This window comes from Cynocephalus volans, chromosome 9 (assembly GCF_027409185.1).
Source record: "Cynocephalus volans isolate mCynVol1 chromosome 9, mCynVol1.pri, whole genome shotgun sequence".
Taxonomy (NCBI): domain Eukaryota; kingdom Metazoa; phylum Chordata; class Mammalia; order Dermoptera; family Cynocephalidae; genus Cynocephalus; species Cynocephalus volans.
The window spans coordinates 86,794,209-86,819,777 of NC_084468.1; the positions used below are offsets into that span (position 1 = coordinate 86,794,209).

At 39.2% G+C, this 25,569-nt stretch overlaps 1 protein-coding gene across 1 annotated transcript in view; it reads left to right on the plus strand.

Annotated features, from left to right (window-relative positions):
* The first annotated feature begins 820 nt into the window (after positions 1–820).
* Positions 821–25,569, plus strand: part of DAPP1 (dual adaptor of phosphotyrosine and 3-phosphoinositides 1) — a 50,049-nt gene continuing 25,300 nt past the window's right edge. The window contains exons 1-3 of the mRNA XM_063108694.1: positions 821–921; positions 20,584–20,706; positions 24,165–24,298. Of these exons, the coding sequence (XP_062964764.1) occupies positions 821–921; positions 20,584–20,706; positions 24,165–24,298 (358 nt within the window). The remainder of the gene's footprint in view (positions 922–20,583; positions 20,707–24,164; positions 24,299–25,569) is intronic.

The window sequence follows — 25,569 nt, forward strand, 5'->3', positions numbered from 1 at the left end:
GGCAGAATCTCTTCTCTATGCATGAATCTAGACTCAAAGCCATATAGGGTGTAAGTAGGCCCAGTGAAGGAAGTGAAGCTTGAAGACTGCAGGAGTCCTAATGTTCCCCATTAGTTAGGCACCAGGATGGCCCCCTACAACTTCTTCCTACCTTTTTCTCACCTAATCCTTCTTCCATGGAGAAAACAATAATTGTCTCTGAATCATCCCCAACCTGAGCATCAAGGGTGTGCTGGAAAGCTTGGGTAATTAAGTAGAAATATTGGGAAGGTGCTGAAAAAAACCTTCTGGGTCTAACCGGTTGTTTGATTTCATTACCTACTGTAAAGGTGGTTCTTGACATAGAAGCTTCCTTGGTGTTCCATATGTTTGTGTGTCAGACAAAAAGAAGTGAGGTGAGTGAGTGCCTGCACCCTTCTCTGCACACCAGAGGCTGATGGCACTGGGGAGGAGCTTTGGTTTGGCCTCATACAAAGAGTTGAAACTAATAGTCCAACCCCAAGTGGGTGGTCTCCTCTTTATTTCCGTTGACAGAAACCGCCTGTTGCGTGATGCAGTGTGGGTGTCCTCAGGGGTAGCTACCTGCGTTTGCATACTTCCTGACTGACGGAACCCTCCTGCCAGTGCCTCAGGGTCAGGGCGGTGAGTGTCAGTGGGAGGAGTAACCAAGTTTCATTTCCTTGCTGGTTGGAGACTTACAGCCACAACCGCTCCTCTCAGTGAGGAGAAAGCATGAGGAGCTGCTGAGTCTGTCTCTCTCTCTGCCTCTGCCTCTTTCGCACAGCACCTGGCAGGGGTTTAGTGGATGTGAAGGGCGCGAATGGGCAGAGGAGAAATCCTAGAAAGAAAGATGAGCACCCAGGACCTCTCAGATCTATGGAGCAGATCGGATGGAGACGCTGAGCTGCTGCAGGACTTGGGGTAAGAGAGCAGATCTCTTCAAAGTGCTTCTGGGCAAATGTTAACTGCCCACTCCCACCCGAATGCACACTTTGATTAATGATTATCTTCAGCATTCGTTTTTCTCTGCCGCCCCATATTCTATCCTTCCCATTTTATTCGTGTCTGTTACACATCTTTCTGTTTGGGACTAATTCCATTGTAAAAGCCTATATTACTTTTCCAGATGTGAAAACAGGTAGGTTGAGAAAATAGGACAATAAATGTTGGATATTCTTTGAGAATAGGGATAGAATTGGATTGTATGAGATGCTTTTGCTTGGTTTCTTTGATATTGCTCTGGTTTATGCATAAATGTTCTGTTAAAGAGTTTTGAGTTATGGACAGTAAGAGGACTGTGTTGCTGGTAAGATAAACAGAAAGCACACCCTACTGCATGTGAAAGGGACTTTTTCAAAACAGAGAATGAGGAAGTTTCTGTAGAAATCTCACTTATGGGTTTCCTTCTGACACTGTATTTGTGAGCTGTAGTATGTATGCATGTCTGTAGGAGCAACTTGGAGCCTTTTAAGTACCAATTCAGGAAGAATATAAAATTTCTGACTCAAACAGGTAAGTTTAGGTACATGGAGTCATCAAAGTCCTGTCTTTAAGAAGGGAGCTAAATGAGATGATTCATCAGGTTATTTAATAAAAGAAGCATGCATTACACAAGAGAAGAATAGGGGATTTCTTTGAGAAACTTAACCTTACATCTAAAGCACTGGGAATATCCTGACGAGGCTGATTTTGACACCTGTGCTTCAGGAGGGCAAACCTGTACTTCTGCCTGGATAAATATCTCTAAATCTTCACAACAACCTAATGACATTGAAACTGTTGTCATCTCCATTTCATAAAGAACGAAAAAGAGCACAAAACAGGTTTGAATAACTTGCTTATCAGCCACACATCAATCAAATGGCAAAGGTGGGATTCCAACCTGCAAAAGTCTTGTCCTTAACTAGAAAAAAAAAAAAAAAATAGAGATAAAATCTCTTTGGGTTAAGTCTGCAGAGAGTGTGTCTTTTTGTGTTGTGTTACTGTAAAAAGTTCTCAATAATACCTGTCTTTACATTTTAAAATTGAGATCTCAGAATTGAACTGTACCTTCATATGGCAAATCAGATATAACAGCTAGAATTTTCATTCAAGGGAACACCCTTTATTAGGAAGTCAGAACTCCAAGATGTCTCTATCCTTCTGGATTAAAACTCCAAACAGAAGAGGTAAAGGTAAAAGGCCCCCAGAGGAGAAGAGAGATAGAGGAGATATTCAATTCTGATCCTTTAATTAAGCAAACAATACTTGAACCCAAACTCTGTACTTACGTGCTGTTGGTACACACTTAGATGACAAAGATCAATTAGACAACCAGGATCCCAAAAGCAGGAAGCGACCACAGATAAACCCCACAGAGAAAATAGAGCTATGCCTTCTCTCCACGTGCAAAGAATAGACATTCAATACAAAACCCAGAGTCATGCACACACATAAAGATTCATCTATGTCCAGAAATCTCTATTTCAGAAGGTCTGGAAATTTATCAAACATGTGAGGATGATCTCCATAATAATGAACACCTGCAAATATCTGGGGACACTGCTCTTTCGTCCTAATTCTCAACCTTGACTGTGCACTAGAACAAACCAAGGAGTTTTTAAAAATTCCTGGTGTCCAGGTTCGCATATCAGACAAATGATGTCAGTATCTGTGTAGGAGAGGGTTTTCTTTTAAAATTCTCCAAGTGATTCCATAATGAGACTGAGGTGGGGGATTCACTGCATAGAATATATATTCACCAAAAGCGCTGAGTAAATGTGGCTTTATTTTTCATTTTGAGTCTGTTGAGTGTGTACTTGAATCTTAAAAACCACTAATAAATGTTAGCATTTTGTTGGTTGGTTTGGGGACATTTTGGTTAACAACCTTAATGAAGTATATTTCACATATTATAAAATTCATCCATTTTAAGTGTACAGTTCAGTAATTTTTAGCAACTTTAAAGAGTGATACAACCATTACCATAATCAGTTTTAAAACGTTTTTATTCTTCCTCCCAAAAGAACTACCAGTTGCATGGTTTATTTAAACATACACAGTGATGAGCTGGAATGCCACCTGTAGTGCAGCAATGGGTGGAAGAAGCCCTGCTTTCTAGAATTTGCCTAATTTTCGGGTATAAATATTCCCATCATGGACAACTTCAATCTGCCGAGGATTTAACATTCGGCTTGCAAAATCAGATATTTAATAATGAAACTGACCCAGTACTTGTCTCTCCAGCACACCACTTACATACTTTTCATAGGTAATAGTTTCAGAAATTTTGACAATAACTTGTTTCCTCTGGCAGAATTCTGAATATAAATAAAACTTTTTCTTTGAACCTTTAATCCACTGGCGAGGTATGTTCTGTACCAAACCTGATTAATTCAGTTTGTTAAAAGCCCCATAAAAACAAAATGATTTAATGTAGTTGATAGATAAAAGGTGGCTAGTTTTAATGACATAATTTAAAAATTATTTTTAATAGGTTATTTGAGTAGTTAAATTCTTATATTTATGTTTTTGATAGATATAAACAGATAATGTAGTAGTTAAATTAGAGACGTATCATAAGTCTCTGTTCTTGGGTCCCTATTTTTCTTCAGGCTCTGGAATGTGTAAGTCCTGTACATTGACCCTGAACTGCAGCAAATCCATTGCTTGCTTTTCAAGAACATACATGACTTGTTCGGAGCACAGGTTTATTTTCTAAAGTACCTAAATCAAGCAACTCAGATGCATTTCCATGTCTCATTTATCTATGTATTTTTATACAGAAAAAAATTTTACTTCTTACAGTTTGGGAGGCTGGGAAGTCCATGGTCTAGGGTGTACATCTGGTGAGGGCCTTCGTCTGGGTTGGGGCTCTGTACAGGGTCCCGTGTTGACCAGGGCATCACATGGCAAGAATTACCGGAGCAACAGAGCCCATGTCTCATTTATAGAGTGTCAGTCTAAAAATATTTATTTTCTTTCATCCTAAATGCATTGATATGTCCAAAAGCAAAGAAGAAACAAAACCATCTTAAATTGTTGCTCAGTTTCCTTCTACTTTGACAGTATGGGATTGGGGGGGAGGAGGTTGGGAGTGGGGCAGGGCACTGGGCGAGGGTTGTGAAGAATGGTGGGTGAGAAGCAAGAGGTGGGCTGCGGACAGTGGTCATGCCATTTGCTGCTTTCAAAATGAAGAAATGGAAAAATAAAAAAAGTAATAGATACAAGAGATATCACATAGGTAACAAACTGGTATAGAATTGCTAGTCAGTTAATTATTTAAAATTCTGGCAATTCTTTGGCTATAGCAAAAGTTCCTACAAGATAATGTGGAAATAGTATTGTTATATATATAACTACAGACACAAAAGGGATACTGTAAAATAACAATATTTTGGGTAATTTTAAATTAAATATTCAAATTATGAAATCAGACATATTGCCTCAGGTGAGAAATATAGTAAGTATTCCTTTTTCATATACTTTCCTAAATCTCAAATTTTATAATAAAGTGTCAGTTGTTTGGCTGGGTTGACCAGTGCCAAAAAACTAGATTTTAAGCTCTGGATATTTAAATAAATAAAAGTTCTTCAATTCTCTGCCCCTTAATCTTCACATAGAAGAGAAGGTTAGAGTAGAACAGGGATCAGCAAAACTTTTTTTATAAAGGGCCAGGTAATAAATATTTTAAAGTTTGCAGGCCTTCCGATCTGCCACAACTACTCTCATCTGTCATTGCTGTGTAACGATTGCTAGAGAATACAGAAACAAATGACTGTGGTGATGTTCAAACAAAACATAACTCATGGACACTGAAACGTGGATTTCCTATAATTTTCATGAGAAACAAAATATTTCTCTTCTTTTTTCCCGCAAGCATTTCAAAATGTACAACTATTCTTGGTTCTCAGTTCATACTAAAACAGGTGGCTGGCCGGAGGTGGTCCTCAGCTAGGGGTTTGCTGACCTCGGAAATAAATGACAATAAACAAAATGAGCCCCTATTATGAGGCAGACATTTTTCATCCACTAGCTCTGGACTTCAAAAGGCATTAGTGTTCTAACTTCACATATGAGGAGATTCAAGAGCAGAGAAATCAGGTTTCCTGAAGTTCCAGAATATCTGGGTCCAGAGCCCATGCTTATTTCACAAACCAGTTGTGATAGTTATTATTTATTGACCACCTAGTATGAGCCAGCACCATGCCATTCATATGTATTGTCATTTAGCCTTCATAATGACACTTTCAATACGGTCTTACCATACTCATTTCATACATGCAAAGAGTGACTTCAAATAAGTTAAGTGCATTCTCCAGGTCACAGGCCTCTTGAGTAGTGGACCTGAGGGACACAGCTAGTAGCTTAACCGGGAGGAGCTGAGGTCCTTTCCACTGTGCTATGCTACTTCACAGAGCCCACTGACCAAAGGCACACATTCTAATAATGGAAATTAGGAATTATTAGATGCTTACCATGTGCCAGGCACTATTTTAAGCCCTTTGCATGTATGAACTTATTTAATTCCCACACCACTGTGAGATATTATAACTAGTGTGATCCTTATTTACATATGAGAAAAGTGGAGGACAGAGTTTTTATCACATGCCCAAGGCGACACACTAGGAACCTTCAAATCCAGTTTAGCTCCAGAGCCCACATGCGTGACCACTAATGTAACTTCCTGATTTTCATCAAACATCTCTCTTCTTATTATATTAGTGCAACTTACTAGTGCTCATGTAAACCAAGAGAAGAAAAGAAATTTCTAAGATTATACAAGCAGAAAAGTTTATTATAAAAGACATTATTCTTTCTATTTTTCACTTAATTCACAAACACATGCACACAAAGCCAGGCAAATATCCTAATAAATCAAGACCTTATTGAGTTCTGAGTAGATTTCATTTTCAGAACTATAAAAATTGAATAGGCTGAGAAAAATATAGTAAAGTCAAAACTTCAGTGGGACCTGTTTATAGAGCTGTGACACCACCTGGAGCAATGAACCTTGTTCCTCTTCTGTGCACAATTCTGTAATCTTGGATTCCAAAAATGGAAGGTGATTCTTCTGTGGCTGTTTGATTGTATGTAACCAGTGTGCAGTTCGATCTCTCCTTGACTCGAATGAATTTCCTCTTTGGTTGTTGTGTTTTTCTGTTCCTCTATGTTGACTTCCTTCTACTTACATATGGAAATCTGTCGCACAGTTTCTCCACATTGGATGGAGTCATTTTGTTTCGTTCGTTCCCTCTTCCATTGATTTATAGATCTGTCTGTTGAATGATGACATTATTCAAGGCAGTGTGGGGGACATTAAAATAAGGAAGAAGTGGCTGTGTAGAGACAGAGAGTGCACGTGCATGTGCAGTGAGAATGCAGCACAGTGTGGGCCAAGACACTGTAACAGTGCCTAGTTAAGACACCCTATATATGGCAGACAGGGAGGGAGACACAGGATGAAGAGAAGATGGCCTTGGCACTGATATGATTTTTGTCAGTTGAGGTCAGAAAATATGACATTTCATACAGGGAAAATGGCATAAATAAAGGAGTAAAAGTGGAAAAATACACAAGGATTCAGAAAATAAAAAGACCACACGTAGACTCAGACCCACCCAGTCTCCAGGACCCATTTGCTCAATGAGCATCCAGCCTGGCTCTGGTCTCTCCCTCAGTCAGCCTCCTTCTGGGAGAAGCTTCCACCTGGCTTTCTTCTTGTAGTTGAACTTTCATAACCATACCCGTAGACTTTTTAATTTATTTTATTTTTTTAAAAGCCTGGGTTAATTTCTGGCTCCTACTAACTCCTCTAGATGGCATGTTTCTATTCTGAGCCTGTACACTTCTGCTCCTACTCCCTGCTACGGACTGCTGTGAACCAAGCACAGTCCCCATCCCGGGTCTCGACGGTGTGACTTGCTCCGCACCAGCTTCTCTGCAGACGTGCTCCCCGGCCCCCTGCCCAGTAGTGTTTGCCCCTTACCTGTTGTCAGACCTTCCTTGTTTAAGAATGTTTATAACTTTAAAAAGCATAAGAGCAATAACTCAATTTGTTTTGATAATAGTATGATAGTTATGTAAGAGAATGTTACTTTCTAGACATACGTTGAATTATTTAGGGTTAAAAAGTCATGATATCTACAATTTACCTTAAAACTGTTCATCCAAAAGTATATAAATAAAGAAAAAATATGGCAAAGGTTAAAAATTATTCTGCCTAAAATATGGGTATTATTTAAATGTGGGTATAATTTATACTATTATTTATACTATTTCTTATTTTCCTGATATCTACAATTATTCATAATAAACAGTTAAAAATAATAGTAATGTATATTAATTACTGAAAATTTGGAAAAAAGAAAAGCACCAAACAAGTCAGCTGCATGATACTGCCTAAAATGACATTGTTAAATTTCTTTCCAGTCTTTTAAAAATATTTTTTGGGGGCTGGCTGGTTAGCTCAGTTGGTAGTGGGTGGTGCTGACAACAACAATATCCAGGGTTCAGATCCCCTTACCAGCCAGCCACCAAAATATATATATATATATATTTTTTTTTTTTCTGTAAGCACATACATAAACACATATACACAGATTGAATTCTTATCATATACGTGTAATTTTGCTCTTGCTTTCTGGTAGGATAGTTTTCCATCATCTCCTCGGTTTGTGTCAAAGCAAGCTCTTTCCTGAGCCAGCCTGTTTCCCTGTGTTAAGGTTTGATACATTTCAGTTGGTTCAGATTCCAGAAGGCCTAAAATAGATTTAGTTAGTGGACAACATGGAGTCATTGAATGTTTGTAAGAATGTGGAATTACACGGTCATCATGTTTTGCTTTTAGGCAGGTTAATCTGGTAGTCGGGCATGACGGGTGGCAATGGATCCAGAGCCAAGAAAGCTAATTAGTGAGGCAGTTTACCGATGGGTGAATAAGAAACCAGAGTGCTCACCTGGGAATAGCAAGGAAGGAACGGGGTAGAAACTAGTCATTCCATTGAGCTGAGCACAATAAGTGATTCACATCCGAACAAAACAGGTTTTGCTGCTTTTGTATATTTTTTCAAAATGATATCAAAGAAAATTTGAAAACCTTCATGTCTCACAAATATCTTCTAGCTCATTCTTTGTTTGCTGAAGCTATATCAGTATAAATTTATAAATGTATAAAGTTGTCTGGATTTCATGTTACTGCTCTTAGGGTTCTGATTCACCACCAGTACACTATATGGTTTGGGTTGATTCAGCAGATAATCTTAGAACCATTTTGCAGATGTCAATCCTGAGGTGCTAAGAGGTTTGGCCATCTGCTTTAGGCTAGAGCACAGTCAAGACCTTTTGGCAGTGAATTCCTTAGGAGCAGGACTTCTCTGTCTTCATCTGAGCATACCACTTGACAAAGAGCAGGTGTTTCAGTGTTTGTTGAAGTGCCCCAAGTTGAGGCAAAGCCAAGACCAGAACTCAAGTTCCTTCCTTCAGCCAATGAGCTCTCTACCACACCAACACCGGTAATGCATTTGCCTTAATCACCCTCAGATTCTCTTAGTCCCCGTATGCCCAACTCTTCTTACCAGTGAGATAAATTGACACTGATTAGAGGTGTCGTGTGAACTATGGACTGGAGTAGAGATAACTAATGAAACAAGAATCTACCTGTATTTTTTACATCTCCCAAAGTCTGGACTCTTTCTTGCAGCTGTAGCTTCCTGTAGCCTTCTCTGTCCCCTGTACTAGCCCACAATGGTAGGTTGCCAATGGCGACCACAGTCCACAGACAATCACCCTAAACCAGCATTTCATGATTTCAAGAGTAACCAGAGTAAGCTCAGAGTCAAGCTTGATTCCATTTGGAGAGGAACCCTCCTGAGAGAATCTCTGGTTTTGGATCCTTGCCCAGTCATTCTAGGCCTCCTCAAGTTTTTATCTACAAAATATTTTTTCCAGTCCAAACCAAACATTCCCTGAGACCCAGCCACTAGGGAACAACGGTGCTCCTTTGGTCTTGAAGCTATTCCTGCACTGTGCAGGCTGCCTTGGGGACTAAACAAAAGGATCTCTGTTGCAATTACATGCAATTTCCATCCCTCCCACAAGTCAGTGGCTCTGTCCCTCAGGTCCCTGCAAGTCTCTGACTTTGCTGGGTGTGTTGGTCCATCTCCAGTTCAGGCTCTGTGGATCTCTCTTTATGTGTCCACATCCTTATCTCTCTTTGGTTCCTCTGCCTCTGTCTCCTGGGTCACTCTGTTTGGGCATGCATGTGCTTTCCCTCTGTCACTGTCCCTACATGCTTCTGCTATCTGTGTGAGCCAGTGGAAATTTCTTTGACTCCAAGTTTCGCATCTCTATCTTTCCATCTCTGTCTCCAGATCTTTGACTTTCATATCTCTCTTTGTGCCCTCCATGTCTCTGAATCTCTGAGCCTCCAACTCTATCTCTGTGTTTTCATTTCTCAGAACTTCTTGCGTTATTCCTCAGACTCCTTCAAGAACAGGTTTATCCTGATCTTTAACTCCCACAGAATTCTCTTCTGTTCAGTCCTGTTTTTCTTTAGCTGAGCCTTGACTCTCACCAGAAAACTTGGAACCCACTTTTAATTCATGGATCAATGAGATGCTCACATACTCTGCCTCTGTCATCACTCAGATCTATTTCCTAAAGCCTGGTGCAGCTGGCTTGGCCATTTAGCTAATGCACAAACACACGTGGGCATTTAGAAGAATTATATGGAAAGTCACAGCCATGCTGCTTCCATCATAGAAACCTCCTAATTGGAAAGACTGTGGGGAGTTTCTTCAGCCTCCCCTGTGCATCACATGACACCTGTTTAAGGCCTTATTAGAACTTCCAAATATTTTTCAAGGCCTCTGCTTGGTTCTCTCTGTTTGGACAGGGTCCATGTAAGCATGAGTGGAAAGATATCCTCATGCTTGTGAAAAGGTGACTTAGCATGTTTATGTGGACAACACCACCTTGTCTTAGATATGTCACAGGCTGGTTATAATACAAACCCGGTACTGACAGCTCTTGAGGTAAATAAGATGGTTCCTTATCCTAAACCCATGATTTCTAATGGCATAGAGGGCTAAGAGCTTTATCTTTCACAAAATCAAAATACCTAACACCAACTCTATGAACAAATGAACACAAATGAAATCAGCAGCCAAGCAATTCCATGGAATGACTCAAATGCTAAGGAGAGAGAAATTCAAGTAAATTGCTTAGAGTGAGAATGCCTAATAGATTCATCTCATTTTCTATCACCATTGGGTTCAGAAGAATAGTGAGCCCAAGTACAGGCTCAGCAAGAAAGAAGACAAATCAATTAGCTATGTCATCCATGGTCTTAGAAAAGGGGAATGGGAAGTCACCATCATGACGGATTAGACAGTCCCCAGCATCACTCTCTCCCACAATTGATCAATTTACAGCTATTAAAAAGCAAAGACTGCCAACCTGGGACCACTGGAGCTCAGGGGAAAAGTAGGAGAGATGTGAGGAGTTTGTGAAGGTTTGAGAAGCCATGATGAGAGTAAGATGGAACCACTGTGACCATTTCAAGCCCCAACCGCTTCAGGGCCTGCTCCAGTGAGAGGCAGGAAGAAGTTGTAGCACACAGAGCAGGAGCTTATAAAAGCCACAGATGTGCCCTTTGCATGAAGTTGCTGGGAGTCTGCAGAGGATAAGAGGGCCTCAGAGTATACTATACTAGCTCCTAGGCCAGTGAGACCACTGACAGAGTTCCCGTAGACCCACATAGGAGCAAGGTGCCACAGACAAGCAAAGAAAGGAGCCACCCAGAGGCTGGTGAATCATCATGAGGGACCAGTACACAGCCCACCCCACAAGAAGCATTTGGAGTGCAGGGAGAGGCTGACCTGCTGGAAGAACATTGGGGTGCAGTGTGGGCAACTTATCTGACTTCTGATTTGTGCAGGCCCACACAGTGGAGACTGGTCAGGAATATAGAACTGCAGGGGGCTAAGTTTGCTGGAAAGACTCAGTCACAGGCCAGAATTTCCACACAGCCCAGGTGTATCTGACTTCACAAGACCCAGAAGTGATTAAAAGGCCAACTAAAACATTAGCAGCACAAAAATCCTTCCCAGAGAATCAGCAGCAAAGCAACAATTTAGCTCAACCACAGGACTCAAGTGTAGGTTCCCACAGGAAGTTCCCCCAATTCTGTAATTCACCAAACATAACAAATTAGTTCCAGTACTAATATCCAGTTTAAGTGGTGGATGATAATCCAACACAAAACTGAAAAAAAAAAACAAACCCACAACACCCCCCCCTCCCCCAGATCAGAGGCAAAGGTCTGATGTTAACCAGTAAATGTCTAATACCATCAAAGAACATCTAAAACCTAGAAGAGGTAGCAGTCTCTTCAAATGCCCAGGCATCAACATAAAGACAGAAATATTGAGAAAGAACAGAGAAATATGACACCAACAAAGGAAACAAATGAAGCACCAGCAATGAACCCAGAGGAACAGCAGATTTATGAAATGTCTGACAGAGAATTCAGAATAATTCTCTTAAGAATGTTCAGGGAATCACAAGAAAGTACAGATAGAAATGAAATGATATCTGGAAAATAATCTGGGAGCAGAATGAGAAAATTAACAAAGGAATTGAATCTATTAAAAGAAAAAAAAAAGAAATTCTAGAAATAAGGAATAAATTGTCTGAACCAAAAAACTCAATAGAAAGCTCCAACAGCAGACGTAATCAAACTGAGGAAAGAATCAGTGAGCTCAAAGGTGAAACATGTAAAATTACCAAACAAGAGGAGCAAAAAGAAAAAAAGAATAAAAAAGTGAAACAAAAATACAGCAAATATGGGACTCCCTCAAGTGAAATAACTTTTACATAATTAGCATACCCAAAGGAGAAGAAAAAGGAAGAGATGTAGAAAGCACATTCAAGGACATAATGGCTGAAAATTTCCCAAGTATGGAGAGAAATGACAGTATCCAGTCAGAGGAAGCTCAGGAGTTGCCAACCAAATTCAGTCTAAGGAGAAACATCCCAAGGCACATTACAATCAAATCATCAAAAGCCAAAGACAAAGAAAGGATACTGAAAACAGCTAGAGAAAAGAAATACATTAACATTCAATATGTCTCTTAGTGGATTTTTCAGTAGAAACCCTACATGCCAGAAGAAAATGGGATGATATAATCAGAGTGCCGAAGGAGACTGTCAGCCAAGAATTCTCTACCCAGCAAAACTAACCTTCAAATATGAAGGAGAAATAAAATCTTTCCCAAACAAACAAAAGCTAAGGGAATTCATCAATGCTAGACCTGCCTTACAAGAAATGCTAAAGGGAGTTCTTCAATCTGAAAGATGATGACATTAAAGAGCGGCAAGAAAATATTGCATTTGAAAATATGTAACTCATTGGCAAAATAAGTTCACAGACAACCTCAGAATACTCCAGTGTCATAAGGGTTGTGAGTAAACCACTTACATCATTAGTATGAAGGCTAAAGGACAAACCTAACTAGACGATAACATATACAACAACCATATAAGAGATAGGCAATACTAAAAGATGTAGCAAAGTAAAACAAAGTGTCAAAAAGTTAGGCAGCGGATGATGCCAAAGCATAGAATTGGCTTTGGTTCTTTTTTCTTAGCTATCAAAGTTAATATTAGTTTAAAAGAATCTGTTACAACTATAACATGTTTTTTGTAAGTCTCATGGTAACCATAACACAACAACTTATAAGAGACATGCTAAAAATAAATACTGAGAAATCCAAATAAATCAGGCACGGAAAGACAAATACAGTATGGCCTCTCTTAGGAATAGAGAGTACAAATAATTGTTACCAGAGGCTGGGGGCGGGGTGGGGTTGGGGGGAAGAGAAGTGGTGGATTGACGGGTACAAAACTATGCTGTCTACCCTAAATGAATCATTGTGCAGTATATGCATGTACTGAAATAACACACCGTACACCACAAAAATAAATAAAAATAAAATTGAAAACAAAACAACAAGCAAAAACAAACAGAAAAAGAAAAGGGAAGTGACGCATATTTTATGCATTTGCCATCTTTCGTCTAGAGAGTTCAGAGAGTGAGTCAGTGTCACTCAAAAGTGAGAATAATTTTGAAAATGAAAAGAAAATTCTCCAAAGAAGTGTGCTTTTGTTGGCTGTTCAACCCCAGGGTCTTTTAGCTGCTTTCATACAACCAGGAGTTTCTGTTCTTGCTTTGAGTTGAAATGTATGTCCTTTTTTATAACTTTGATGGGAAAGAATCTAGGTCCTATTTTATTTTTCTTTGCCAAGAAGGTGAAAAATAAGCTATTAAATATGTGAATAATCTGTAGACATAAGTCACTAAGAAATTTTGTCATCAAGAAATACACAACCTAAATGGGCATGTGGTTCATGTTTAAAATGCAAGATTGCTTTCTGTGCCTGCCAGGTTCTTCAAGTGTTATTTTGTATTATTCCCCAACATGGTCTCTGTGTTCCAGCCAGGCATTCTGTTGCCTGGGCACACCAGGCGTACGCCAACCCCAGCACCCTTGCTTATGTCATTCCTTCTCCTGCAGGGCCCTGTTCTCTCACTACCTAATGAATCCTACATTCTATCTTCAGGCCCCAGCTCATGATCTTCCTCCTCCATGAAGCTTTCCCTGATAGTTCCGGCCCTCCATGAGTTCCCCCTCTTCTACCATTCACTGCCCATATCACCAAGATGGCAGCTATTTGGTGATTTTCAGACTACATTAACCTGCAGATCCTTCTCTTTTTCTCCCATTGGTACTGAAAAGCCACTTAGTACTTCGTTGTGCCCTTCTCTTCAGATGAAAACTACCGTGAACTCAAACCACTGAAGTTGTTGAAGTGAACTAAAGTTTCTAGGACCAAGAGTCCTTCACATCTGTGCTTCTCAAACTCTAAATTGCGTAACAATCATGCGGGGGCCCAGCAGGTTGAGGGTGGGGCCTGAAGATGTGTATTTCTAACAAGATCCCAGGTGATGCTGGTGCTTTTGGTCCGTACTTGGAGTAGCAAGGCTTTGCAGTGTTTTCAAACACCAGATGCAACCCATCAGTGGTCTTACAGTGAATTTAGTGGGTTGCATCAATATTTCTTCAAAAGAGAAGATAATATTCAAGTAAATAGCACATAAAAGGATAAATGTTGTTTCCTGTAACTTTTTGTTTTCTGTGTGTGTTTTTGATGTGTGTGTGTGTGTGTGTGTGTGTGTGTGTGTGTGTGTGTACAAAAAATGAAATTTTTACTGTGGGCCAATCCAAAAAGTATGAAAGCCTCTCCTTTAAAGGACAGAGCAACTGAAATATAAATTTAGATTAACAAATTAAGACAATAAAATCCAATGGGGTAAGAAACTATGAAGTTTCCAATATGCTGGAGCAACTTCCCGGAAGGGTCTAGCAAAAAGAGGCATTGAAATGAAAGAGGAGGCTGAACTGAGGACCAGCTTTGTGGATCTAGCCTGTCTTCTTTCTCTGCGGTTGAGTTTATTTCCTGTACCTTACTGAGAGGCAGCTGTGAAAATTCTTTAGTGGGTGGGTGTTTCCTAATTTGTTACTGTATCATGGAAGGAATAATACCATGTTTCCTTCAAGGTCAACTGCTGGTTTTGATAATCTCATAAACCCAGTACAAACATTCTTTTGAAGCTTGATTAGTCTTTGCTCTGCTGACTCTATCAGCCTCGAGACATAATTATGGCAATGTGTGGGCCTTGTGGGGGAAGGAGAAAATAACATTGCTTCTCATGTACTTTATAAATAGAAGTATCTTGTTCTCTTTTACTTCTTCAGGGAAAATGAGACCAAGCAATTTTTTTTCTTTTTTTCTTTTTTTCTTTTTTTTGTTTCCAGAAAATGAACCTCATTCCAAACTGCATAGAAGTGTATTCCCAGCACCTAGCACAATGTCTGACATAATCATAATATACTGTATAATTTAGCAAAGGTTGTAATTTGTTCTATTCCACAAAAGTTAAAGAGTTATGTAAAAAGTATATAAAAGAAGACAATGTTCTAATATATAAAAATAAGGTTTTCTTTCTAGGCATTATTACTAGTCACCTTGACAGATGAGAAAACTGAGGATGCTACTTGCATGGGGTCACATAGCTAACAAGTTAAAAGTCACTGGAGCAGATGGACCAGATGAAGAAACGAGACTTGGCCTCTCCTCACCGAAATTCTCATTGACACTACATGAATGTGGTCCAAGTCTGCTGCTCATTAGCATCCTTTTTCACTTGGCATTTCCCAGTAGTAAAAAGGTCTCTTATTGCACTTAATTTTAAAAACCATCACCCTTCTAAGAACAGGAGAGGAAAATGACCTAATTGGGAGTTTTCATCAGCAGTAGGTACAGTGTGAATCAGCTTCGTGATGCAATTGTGAAGACACTAGTGCAATCTCAGGCTGCCTCATGTGTGCGCAGCAGCTAGAATAAGGGAGAGCCTGTGCTGCTTTGTTTTGGACATCGGAGCTTAACTTTAAGATAGATAAAGATTTGAAAGGCATTCAGAGAAGATAAGGTCTCTGGGTGATAAAGTCCCTGCATGATAAAGGAACTGAAAGCTTGACATAAAAGAAGTCAAAGATAATGGAAATAGAAATGGGTGCATTCTAAATGCCTTCAACTATTTGTGTAAAATATCATCTATGTAACTCTGAGAAGTAGCTCTGGAACCATCTGCTGAAAGATAGACAGCAGAAAACAGCTATTCAGTGTAGGCAAGAGTTTTCTTGATTGTGGAACTAAGAAATGAGACTGCCTGTACAAGTGATGAGTCCCTGTCCTTAGCAATACGTAGGCAAAGATTGGATAAGTCTTGCTAGGGTTTAGAAATTATTCAAACATTGTACAGGAATTGAAAGGAATATAAATCAAGCTGATGGTTGTAATTTTTCTTGCAAAGGGGAATTATACATGGCTTTTGTTTACTAAGTTAAACATTTTTAATTGCTTATTTTTTAAAAAAAATAAAAAGCAAATAAGACTTTTGTAATCACCAGAGGTGAGTTTACTGTGAAACTAGTGAAGCATCAGCTTCAGGTCCCCTCCCTTACGCAGACCACAGTGGTGTGGTTAATAAATGTCAACTCAAAGGGTATTTAAGATTAGTACCTGTACACAATAATTTTAAATGCCCTGGAATCTTACAGCTCATGTATGAAAGAAAACTTATAGAGGTTCCTCAATTTACCAACAATCCTAAAAACTTAAATACCAATATTACATTGTGAAGCTGAAAATAATTTTTCCATACTACCAATAATTTTTTAAAAAAGTGTTCTAGATGAAAGACTAAATTATCATTCCATTCCTTCTATAGAAAATTATATTATAAAATTGTTATTATATGAAGAGACAATCAAAGACTATACAACAAAAATATAGAAAAAATTATAGGGGTGGATTAAACAATTAATGAAAATAAGTTATTTTTCTCAGTTTTGTGATGTTTTTGACATTTGTCAGCTTTTTAAATTTGTAATTTGTGATTTCTCATTCTAAATAAATATTCCTCTACTTTCTTTTTAAAAAAATTTATATTATTTTTCATAAAGAGACCTCCAAATTTATAAGCTTCAAGCCCCTTAAAATCTGGCTCTTAATGCTAATAATCAGAAAAACAAAATTAAAAAAATTTTTTTTCAGGCCAGTATAGCTGTAGACAAAAAGTTTTTAATTACAGTCTGATCACGGAATTTTAAGGTTCGTGTAATTATGATTCTATGTAATGAGCTTTTGGATGTGTATATTAAACCATAAGAGGATCTGTAGATGTTGGTATATAAAGTGTCCTGTCAGTATCCAGTGCCACGTGTAACCCGACCTGGATCTCCCCCAGCTTTGTCTCTCCCTTTGTCACTCACCTAAATCACTCACGTGACTGCAGGCTGTTCTGACTCTTACACACACCTGCCTTCTCCTGCTTCTAGGCTTTGCTCCTGTTATTCTCCTCCCGTGCAATATCTTCCATAACATGTCTCACTCCAAATTCCAGGAGACTTTAAAGAGAAAAAGTCACCCTCTTTCTCTCTTTCCCTCCTTCCCTCTCTGTCTCTGTCTTTCTCTCTCTCTCTCAGTCTCCACTTAAGTGCTTAGGCTAGTTTCAGCAACTCGATAAACAGTAGGTGAATAAATACAAAAATAAGGCAAGTTGTTAATAGTATTATCTCTGGAGGTTGGATTAAGGAAGAAATTAGCTGTTTTTTTTCCTAATTAAATTTTAGTGACCTAATTAATATATATATTTTTTTATTAGAACAAGCTAAATTAGGAAAATTTGATCAAGCTAAAATCTCCCTTGACAACAACCTCAATTCTGGCTCCTTCTGCAAAGGAAACCATAGTTACAAGTTTAGTGTGTGTGTTGTTTAGACTCTTATTTTATGCTTTTATATATATTAATATGTAAATATATATGTGTTGTATTGTTTTTAGGGAAAGAGGTTTTTTTATTATTTATTTATTTATTACGAATATTCATGAGATACAAAGCTGATTGTCCCCCCTCCTGTCCATGATATGGGGGCCAGATTCATACTGGGGGCATATCCATTACCAGAGAAAGAGGTTTTTAAAAACTAAGTGGTATGCTGTGCCTGTAACTAGTTCTTCTAACTTAAGATATATTTTGAGGTCTATGAAAGGTTGACATATTCCTACAAAGGATATACAATGTTATTTGTTATTTTGGATCTATACTTGTTCCCCTGGAAGATATGCTCATCACAAGATTATGGGAAAGGAATGCTTAACTCAATCATAAGGGAAAGTTTAGGCTTTTGTGAAAGAGCTATTTGGAGAATGAGGATCCTGACCGCATCATGGACTTCAGGATGTGCAGGTGCTGTGTGGCAAGCTCTGTTTTGGCCTTGCCCTGACCTAGATTCCATAAATACCTGAGACAGCAATATTGACTCAAGCAAAGCTGTCACCTAGAAATTAACGCTCTCTGAAGACTTTCTGACCTAAAGCCCAGTGTGATTCTTCTTGCTTTGAACTCAAGTATTTTTTATGTATTAATGGTATAAAGTTATTACTTAAAAGATTACCATAAAAAATTCTAAGTAAAAACTGCCATCAGGCTGTGATCAAATACCAGAAGAATTCTATAAATGCTTTAAGCACAGACTTCAGATCCTATTGAAAAGAACCCAGAGGAATGTCCAAATCCTTTATGTTTTAGAATTTGGGGAATTAAATATTGCTTCAGATAAGTTATCTACTGGCTCAGACTGAATCTTATGCTGAAAAAGTCATCCTAAAATTAGTTATTGACAAAATATATTTAAAGACCTGTGAACTTGTAGAGATTTTCCCTACCAAAAATAATTAAAATTTTGGCTTTAGTTGAACCTGAAGTTTGTTATAGCTTCACTTGTAATTCTTCCAATTGTCCTTTGCCACATTTTATAGTGAACAGATTTGGACTTGTCTGGGAATCAGTTCAGTAAATGGGGCTGCTCTGGGTAAATAAGTCAGTAAGTATACTTATAAAATATTTTTCATGCCTTTGTTTCCAGCTAGCAAATACATTTCTAATTCAGGATGGAGGCATCTCTGCCCCAAAGAGGAAATATGCTTGAGAAACATGCGTTAGGAAATGCAGATTTAGAAAACAGATATCTTGCAGACCTATGTAGAAACTTCCATCCACAGAAGCACTTACATTTACTCTTTATTACTCAGGCTAGAATTTCATGCCACAGGGACGTCACAGTGGTCACCAGTGTGGTTCATGACAAGATCCCTCATAGCTAGAGAAGGGCTCTTCCTTGAAGTTCTTGTACGCTACACACATGCCTTTAACAGCACTTAGGTCATTACATTGATATATTTGTGTAATTACCCATCTCTACTTCATTTCCACTGTCCTGGACTGTGGGTCCCCTGCAGTCAGCAACTGCTTCTGGTACCTATCTTTCTGTTATGTGAACTAAATGGAAAGAAATAAAAAAATTATATTTGAGCAACAAGAAGGTCATACCACAGAAGATAAATTGCAAGTTGTGGCTTTGTGGATATCAGTGGCTTAGTACACAATAGCAACTAATAGTACACAATAGCAGTTTTGTGGATATCAGTGCTTAGTATACAATAGCAACCAATGTGTACTAAGCACTGCTGTTTGCTGGGCCTGTTTCAATCACTTTGCCCATGTTAATGTGTGCAGTACTTACATTGCTCCGTGAGGTATGCCTCTTATTAATTCTATTTCAGACGTGAGGAAACTGAGTCTCAGATTGGTTAAGTCGCTTGCCCGAGGTCGTACAGCTAGTAAAAGGTATTGCCTTGATTGAGATCCAGGCAAAGCACCCCCAGGGGCCACAGTCATAATCACAGCACTGGACTGCCTCTACACAGTTGTTAAAAAGAATGTGGAAGACTGTCATCAGGGGAGGAAAACAAGGTGCAGAGCAGTCTGCCTAGAATGCTATTATCTGCATAGAATTAGGAGTGGAGGGACATACCTGAATGCTTCCATATGCATAGGCTAAGTCTAAGGAGGAAACACAGGAAAATAGTTAACATTGGTGTCCTCTGGAGAAAGGAAAAGGGGGACTGAGGGTCAAGAGTGAGAAAGAGGCTTTATTTTCACTATGCCTCCTTTTGGACTATTTGGATTCTTTTATTTATTTTATTTATTTTTTTCTTTTACCATGGATGTATGTTACCTTTTCTAAAACACAAAGATCAATTTTTTGAAAATAACACAAAGATCAATTTGAATCTCCTTGAGATTTCCCCAGCTTTTCAGATGTTTGTCAGTTTGAATAATATTGGATGGAGCTTGCATCTCAGTACAGAACATCTGAATTCCTTGCATTCAGCTGTATTTCATTCATGACAATGGACTCTAGTGTAATAGCTCAGTGGTTTTCCCATGAAGTGGTACACTTGTGAAGGAGAGCGTGTGAGAAAGACCAAAAGAAAGAGAAAAAATTGATCAAAGCCTATTCTTATGGTTATTTTGGCTTAGGTTTTTAAAAAATTTCTGTTTACAAAGCAATACTTTGTATTAGTTTGCTGGGGCTCTCTTAAAACACCCCAAACTAGGTGGCTTAAAATTTGTAGTCTCATAGTTCTGAAAGCTAGAAGTCCTAAATCAAGGCATCAACGGGATTGGTCCTTTCTGAGGGATGTGAGGGAGAGTCTGTTCCAGGCCCCTCTCCTTGGCTTGCAGGTGACCTTCAGCATGTTCATGTGGCGTTCTTCCTGTTTGCAATTCTGTCTCCTAAATCCCCCTTTTTACAAGAGGACATTGGTCATATTGGATTAGGACCCACCTTGATGACCTCATTTTAACTTGGTAAAAATCCCGTCTCCAAATAAGGTCACATTCTGAGGTAGCAGGGGTTAGGGCTTCAGCATATGAATTTTCGGGACACAATTCAACCCATACGCGCTGCTGTCAGCCAACTCTCCTCACCATAGATAGCACAGAGGCCAACTCTCGGCCCAAAGATCAGGACAAGGAAGGGGTGAGGCTGAAGGGGAGAGTAGAGAGGAAACCCAGTGCAGGAGGAGCCCCCTGGTCCGCCCTGAGTGACAGCGCTGCTCTCTCCTTTCCAGGTGGTACCATGCCAACCTCTCGCGCCACGCGGCCGAGGCTCTTCTGCTCTCCAACGGATGCGACGGAAGCTACCTTCTGAGGGACAGCAACGAGAGGACCGGGCTGTACTCTCTGTCTGTGAGGTAGGGTGCTTAAGGACTCTGAATTCAGCATGGGCCTGACACTTACTGACTTTATCATCACTCAAATTGCCAGATAACAAAACTCCCTGGCACCAGGTTAAAGGATTCCAAATTCTCAATGGTGAGACTGTGAAAAACATACCCGCTCCGTCCATCAGCAAGAAAAAAAGAAATGTTAGAGCTGGAGGGGACTTTAAGAATGATTTAATCCAAACCTTTGTCTAGACTGATGAAGAACTGGAAACCCAAAAGGTTAGCGTATCTGGCACCCAACAAGTCAAGGACAGAAACAGCACCAGAATCCAAATCCCTGAGTCCTGGGCCAGTGCACTTTTCACTATTCCTGGCTTCCTCTGGAAAATCAGAATGATTTTTGACTGCATAACTTTCATAGTCACAAAATTCATTGAGCGATATGCAACTTTAAAATTTTGTCTATAAATGGGCTGACTTTCTTTCTCAGGCTCCATTTCCCCCAAATGGTAAGAAAGTTGCTCTAGCCCTTGCCAGGAGCACCCAGCCAAATGCAGCGCCTGTCAAGTCCTTTCAGAATTTCTCTTTCCCACCCCTTTCTTCCTGGCTGGTTTCTTGGGTCACAGAGGCCATCTCACTCATAGTAATCAAGGTGGGTGGTCAGTTCTCTGTCACCATCTGACACTCTGACTTCCACTGACATGGAACAAGTCTTCTTGGGTTCTTGGGCAGTTAACTGGGAAGTTAAGGATTAGGCTGAGGATGTGAGGACTGCATGAAATTTCCCTTGGCCACCCACCCATTAACCTCAAACTGCTACTGCATTAATGTTCTGATGGCACCTCCGTATACCCTGGAAGGAAGTCCCAGGTTACCTTCATGGTACAGTCCCTCAAACTAATCTGGCATAAGAAGGTTCTCTTTTCTCTCTCCTGCCCTACATGATCCGGGCTCCTTGTCACTAACTCAGTAGCAGCATCTATACTCACTTCTCTTGTCTGAATCCTCTTTTTCCATCCAGCTCAGTGAACAGTCTTGGTTTGTTTGGGGTTTTTTTGTTTGTTTGTGTCTAATTTTCTCTCTCTCTGATAGAGGGACAAAATTGGCTGAGAAAGTATTTCCCTGAGTAACTGATGACAGGCTTCTGTGAGCTCAAAAGGCAAGAACTAACATATTTGCTTATCTTCTCTTTGGGCTTGGGGCCTTCTGTATTCATCTTCTATGCTACATAACAAATTACCAAAAATCTTAGTGGCTTAAAACAACATAAGATGGATCCTCTCAGTTTCTGTACATCAGAAGTCCAGGTACAATGTGGCCAGACTCTCCATTCAGGGTCCTACCTGGCTGAAATACAGGTGTTGGCCGAAACAATGGCTCTTTTCTGGGGTTCTGTGTCCTCTTCTTTAATTTCTCCCTTTTCTCTTCGTTCTTTTTCATTCATTTCCCTGCTGCTGTAGAACTGAGGTCCCCATTTTCCTTTTACCTATCAGCCCGGAACCATTCTCAACTCCTAGAGATCACCTGCAATTCCTTGCCTTGTGGCCCTCATAACCTGTTCGCTTTCTTCCAGACTAGCCAGAACACGTCTTTCTGTCTCCTTTTTCCATGAGCAGCCACAGAAAACTTTTATAGGGCTCATGTGATTAGGTCAGGCCCACCCAGATGATCTCCTTATCTTATAGTCAATTGATTTGGGACCTTAATGATATGCAAAATCCTCTCACAGCAGCATCTAGATTCGTTTTTGATTAAATAATTGGGACACAGTACTTGTACTGCAGAGGGAGGAATTTTGAAGTCGTCTTAGAATGCTGCCTGTGACACCTTCCATTCCCCAGAATAGTGAGTCTACAGGCCTACCTGAAGAAGAGCGGGGAAATAGGTGGAGGGTGATGGGGTAAATAAGGGGGTTGCAGAGAGAAAAGCCATGTTCATTAACAGTTCTCATGTTACCATGCCATATTTTGTTTCTAAGTTTTCTAAATAACATGGGTGGGAAAATTATTAATCCAAGATGGAATTCTGTTTGGGTGGCAGCAAGAACTGTGCTTTCTCTGATCAACAGCAAATGTTAAAAGTTCATCATGTTAAAAGATGCTTTATTGCATAGATCTTCCAAAAATCTCAAACAAACGTGAAATTATTGGATCAAAGAATGTTAATTAACTTTTCACCTGTGTATGTCTCAATTGAATAATTGTCATAAGCGCCTTATGAATACATGGCATATACAATTCATCTATGCAAAAAATTCAAATATAATCATTGACTAAATACCAGCAGAGATGACAGGAATCACAGACCATTTCAGAAGAATGAATATGTGTTTATTTGTTTATTCCCTTAATAATAAGTGTTTGAAAGCATCCATTCTATACCAGCCACTTTGATAAGTGTTGTAGAACATTCAAAGACCTTGTTTTCAAGAAGTGTAGCCTCATATGGCCATTAAGACCATATACAAATAACTTACTGCACAGTAGAGTGCAGTAAATAACATAAAAGAAGGCAAGATAAGTGTTTGTGCGGTTGATAAGAGAAAAAGCAATTAACTCGAGCTGGAATTATTATGTAATACTTGAAAGAAGAGATGATATTTGAATTGAAACTTGATGGATAGCTGGGATTTTTATCAGCAGAGAAAAGGGGTAAGATGTTGCAGGTGAAAGGAACAGTGAGAGCCAAGGGACAGCTGAAACAGAGCAGCAGCAGTTCTGAAGGTGTTGTCCCCAGACCAGCAGCATCACCTGACAGCATATTAGGGATGCAAATTCTCAGGCCCCATGCCCGGACGTACTGAATTGGAATCTGGCCTTGGGGCTCAGCAACCTGCCTTTGAACAAGCTCCCCAGATGATTGTGATGCATGCTGAGGTTGGAGTGTGGACTGCAGAGAGAGGGGTAGTGGGGGGTGAGGCTGGAAAGACAGGACGGGGTCAAATAAAGTGGTATAGATATATTTTATTTAGTACTCTGCCTCGTTTGAAAAATGAAGTGGAAAATGACAGTGTAGGAAAGATGATATTTTATCCAGCAGGCAGTAGAACAGACATAGGAGGAAAAGGGTGGGACTCATATAACTAAAGTGACAGAAGCAGAATTGTGACTGACCACCAAACAAGCAAGAGAGGAGAGCCAGAATCGGAGAAGAATGTGGTAAGGGTATGTGCCAACTCTGTCGTCTCTATTCCCTGCCCTTCCTAAACACATGCCCCTTAGGAGGCTTCATGTTGAAGGACTCCTGCAGTAAGTCGAAGAGCAGGTAGAGAGAATCGTCTCTTGTCTTCCATTAGAGTGAACAGTTGAAAAGAGCAGATTCTGCCAAAAGAAGCTAGCCATGCACTTTAAAATGCCAGTGATTTCAATGATTGCCTAATTCTCAGTTCTCAGGGTTAATGGTGATGCCAATACCTAGGATTATATTTTCCTTCAAAAAAGATATTCATTGTTAAATAACATTAAACTCTTCCCTTTCCTTTTCAGAGCCAAAGACTCTGTCAAACACTTTCATGTTGAATATACTGGATATTCACTTAAATTTGGCTTTAACGAATTCCCATCTTTGAAGGATTTTGTCAAGCATTTTGCAAATCAGCCGTTGATTGGAAGTGAGACAGGTAAGCTATGAACAGACATTGATCTAAGAGATACTGTTTCAGGATGGAAGGGGGAAAAGGCAGATTGCAGTTAAAGAATTTTATAGTTGTCACTTCTATTGAATTTTGTGCATATAATGTGCAATTTTATATGTTTAAAAACAATTTTTTCTAGTGCTGTGCCATATGCTACATTAATAAATTATATATACAGTAGATATGTATTCCAGCATTATCTTCAGAAGAAAACAATGTACTTTAGACAAAGTAGATATTTTCTAAGAATGTGATTTAATAAATTGACTATAGATTGATTACAGGTACACAATTTCTTTAAAATGTCCTGTCCATTTTATAATAATGTATACAATAAACAAAGAACATAGGCAAGAATGACTTCTCAATTTCTCATAATTTCAGATATGGGCAGTTTGCATGTGGGTGACACCCACAAAGTCAATTCTGAGCATTTTTTAAAATAAAATTCATGCCAAAGTTTTCACAGAGACCACTGAATATTGGAAATATTGACTAGAAAGTGCTTTCCTGAGCTATAAAATTCAATTTCTATTGCCTTGGTTTCTTATGAGTTTTTAAACTGGACTTAAGTATGTCTGGAAAAGTTTGAAATTTCCTATTTGACTGGTTAGAGAGTCAAACCAGAAAATTCATTAAAAAAAAAAAAAAAATAAGCACACTACCAGTATTTAAATTATCTAACTTGTTTGTCTATACTATATAAATAAAGCGGAAAGTAACCCCTATATTTGCAATATAGAATCATGACTTTATTTGTCCTAAATGATGATAAATCTCAGTTAATCAAAGGCTGGGAAATTCCAAGAACCTGTGGCACAGGAGGAACTCGAGACTAAAATAACATGGTGATTACCATGAATTTGTACATGCTGATTTCTTGGTAAACTTGCCAGTGGGTTCTCTGTTAACTTCAGTGTGGTGGAAAGAGATGGCTTCTGCTTTTTCTGCTCTCTATGTGGCCTGGATGGACCCAGATATGAACCATACAGTGTCCAGCATAGATGAAAAGCACATGGAAACCACAAACTTGTTGCTTTGCTTTATAATGACCACACCAGGCCTTTAATAGAATATTCCAAACTACAAAATTGAAGCTAATAATTGTTTTTTTCTGGTGGAAGTTCTCCCAACCATCCCTAAAAATAACTTCACCATTTAACCAATAGATTTTGTCATAAACAAATGGCAAGTGAGGATGTATTTATTTCCATTGCTACTTTGGCCTTGGCAAGCATTTCAGTTTCGTGTATTCT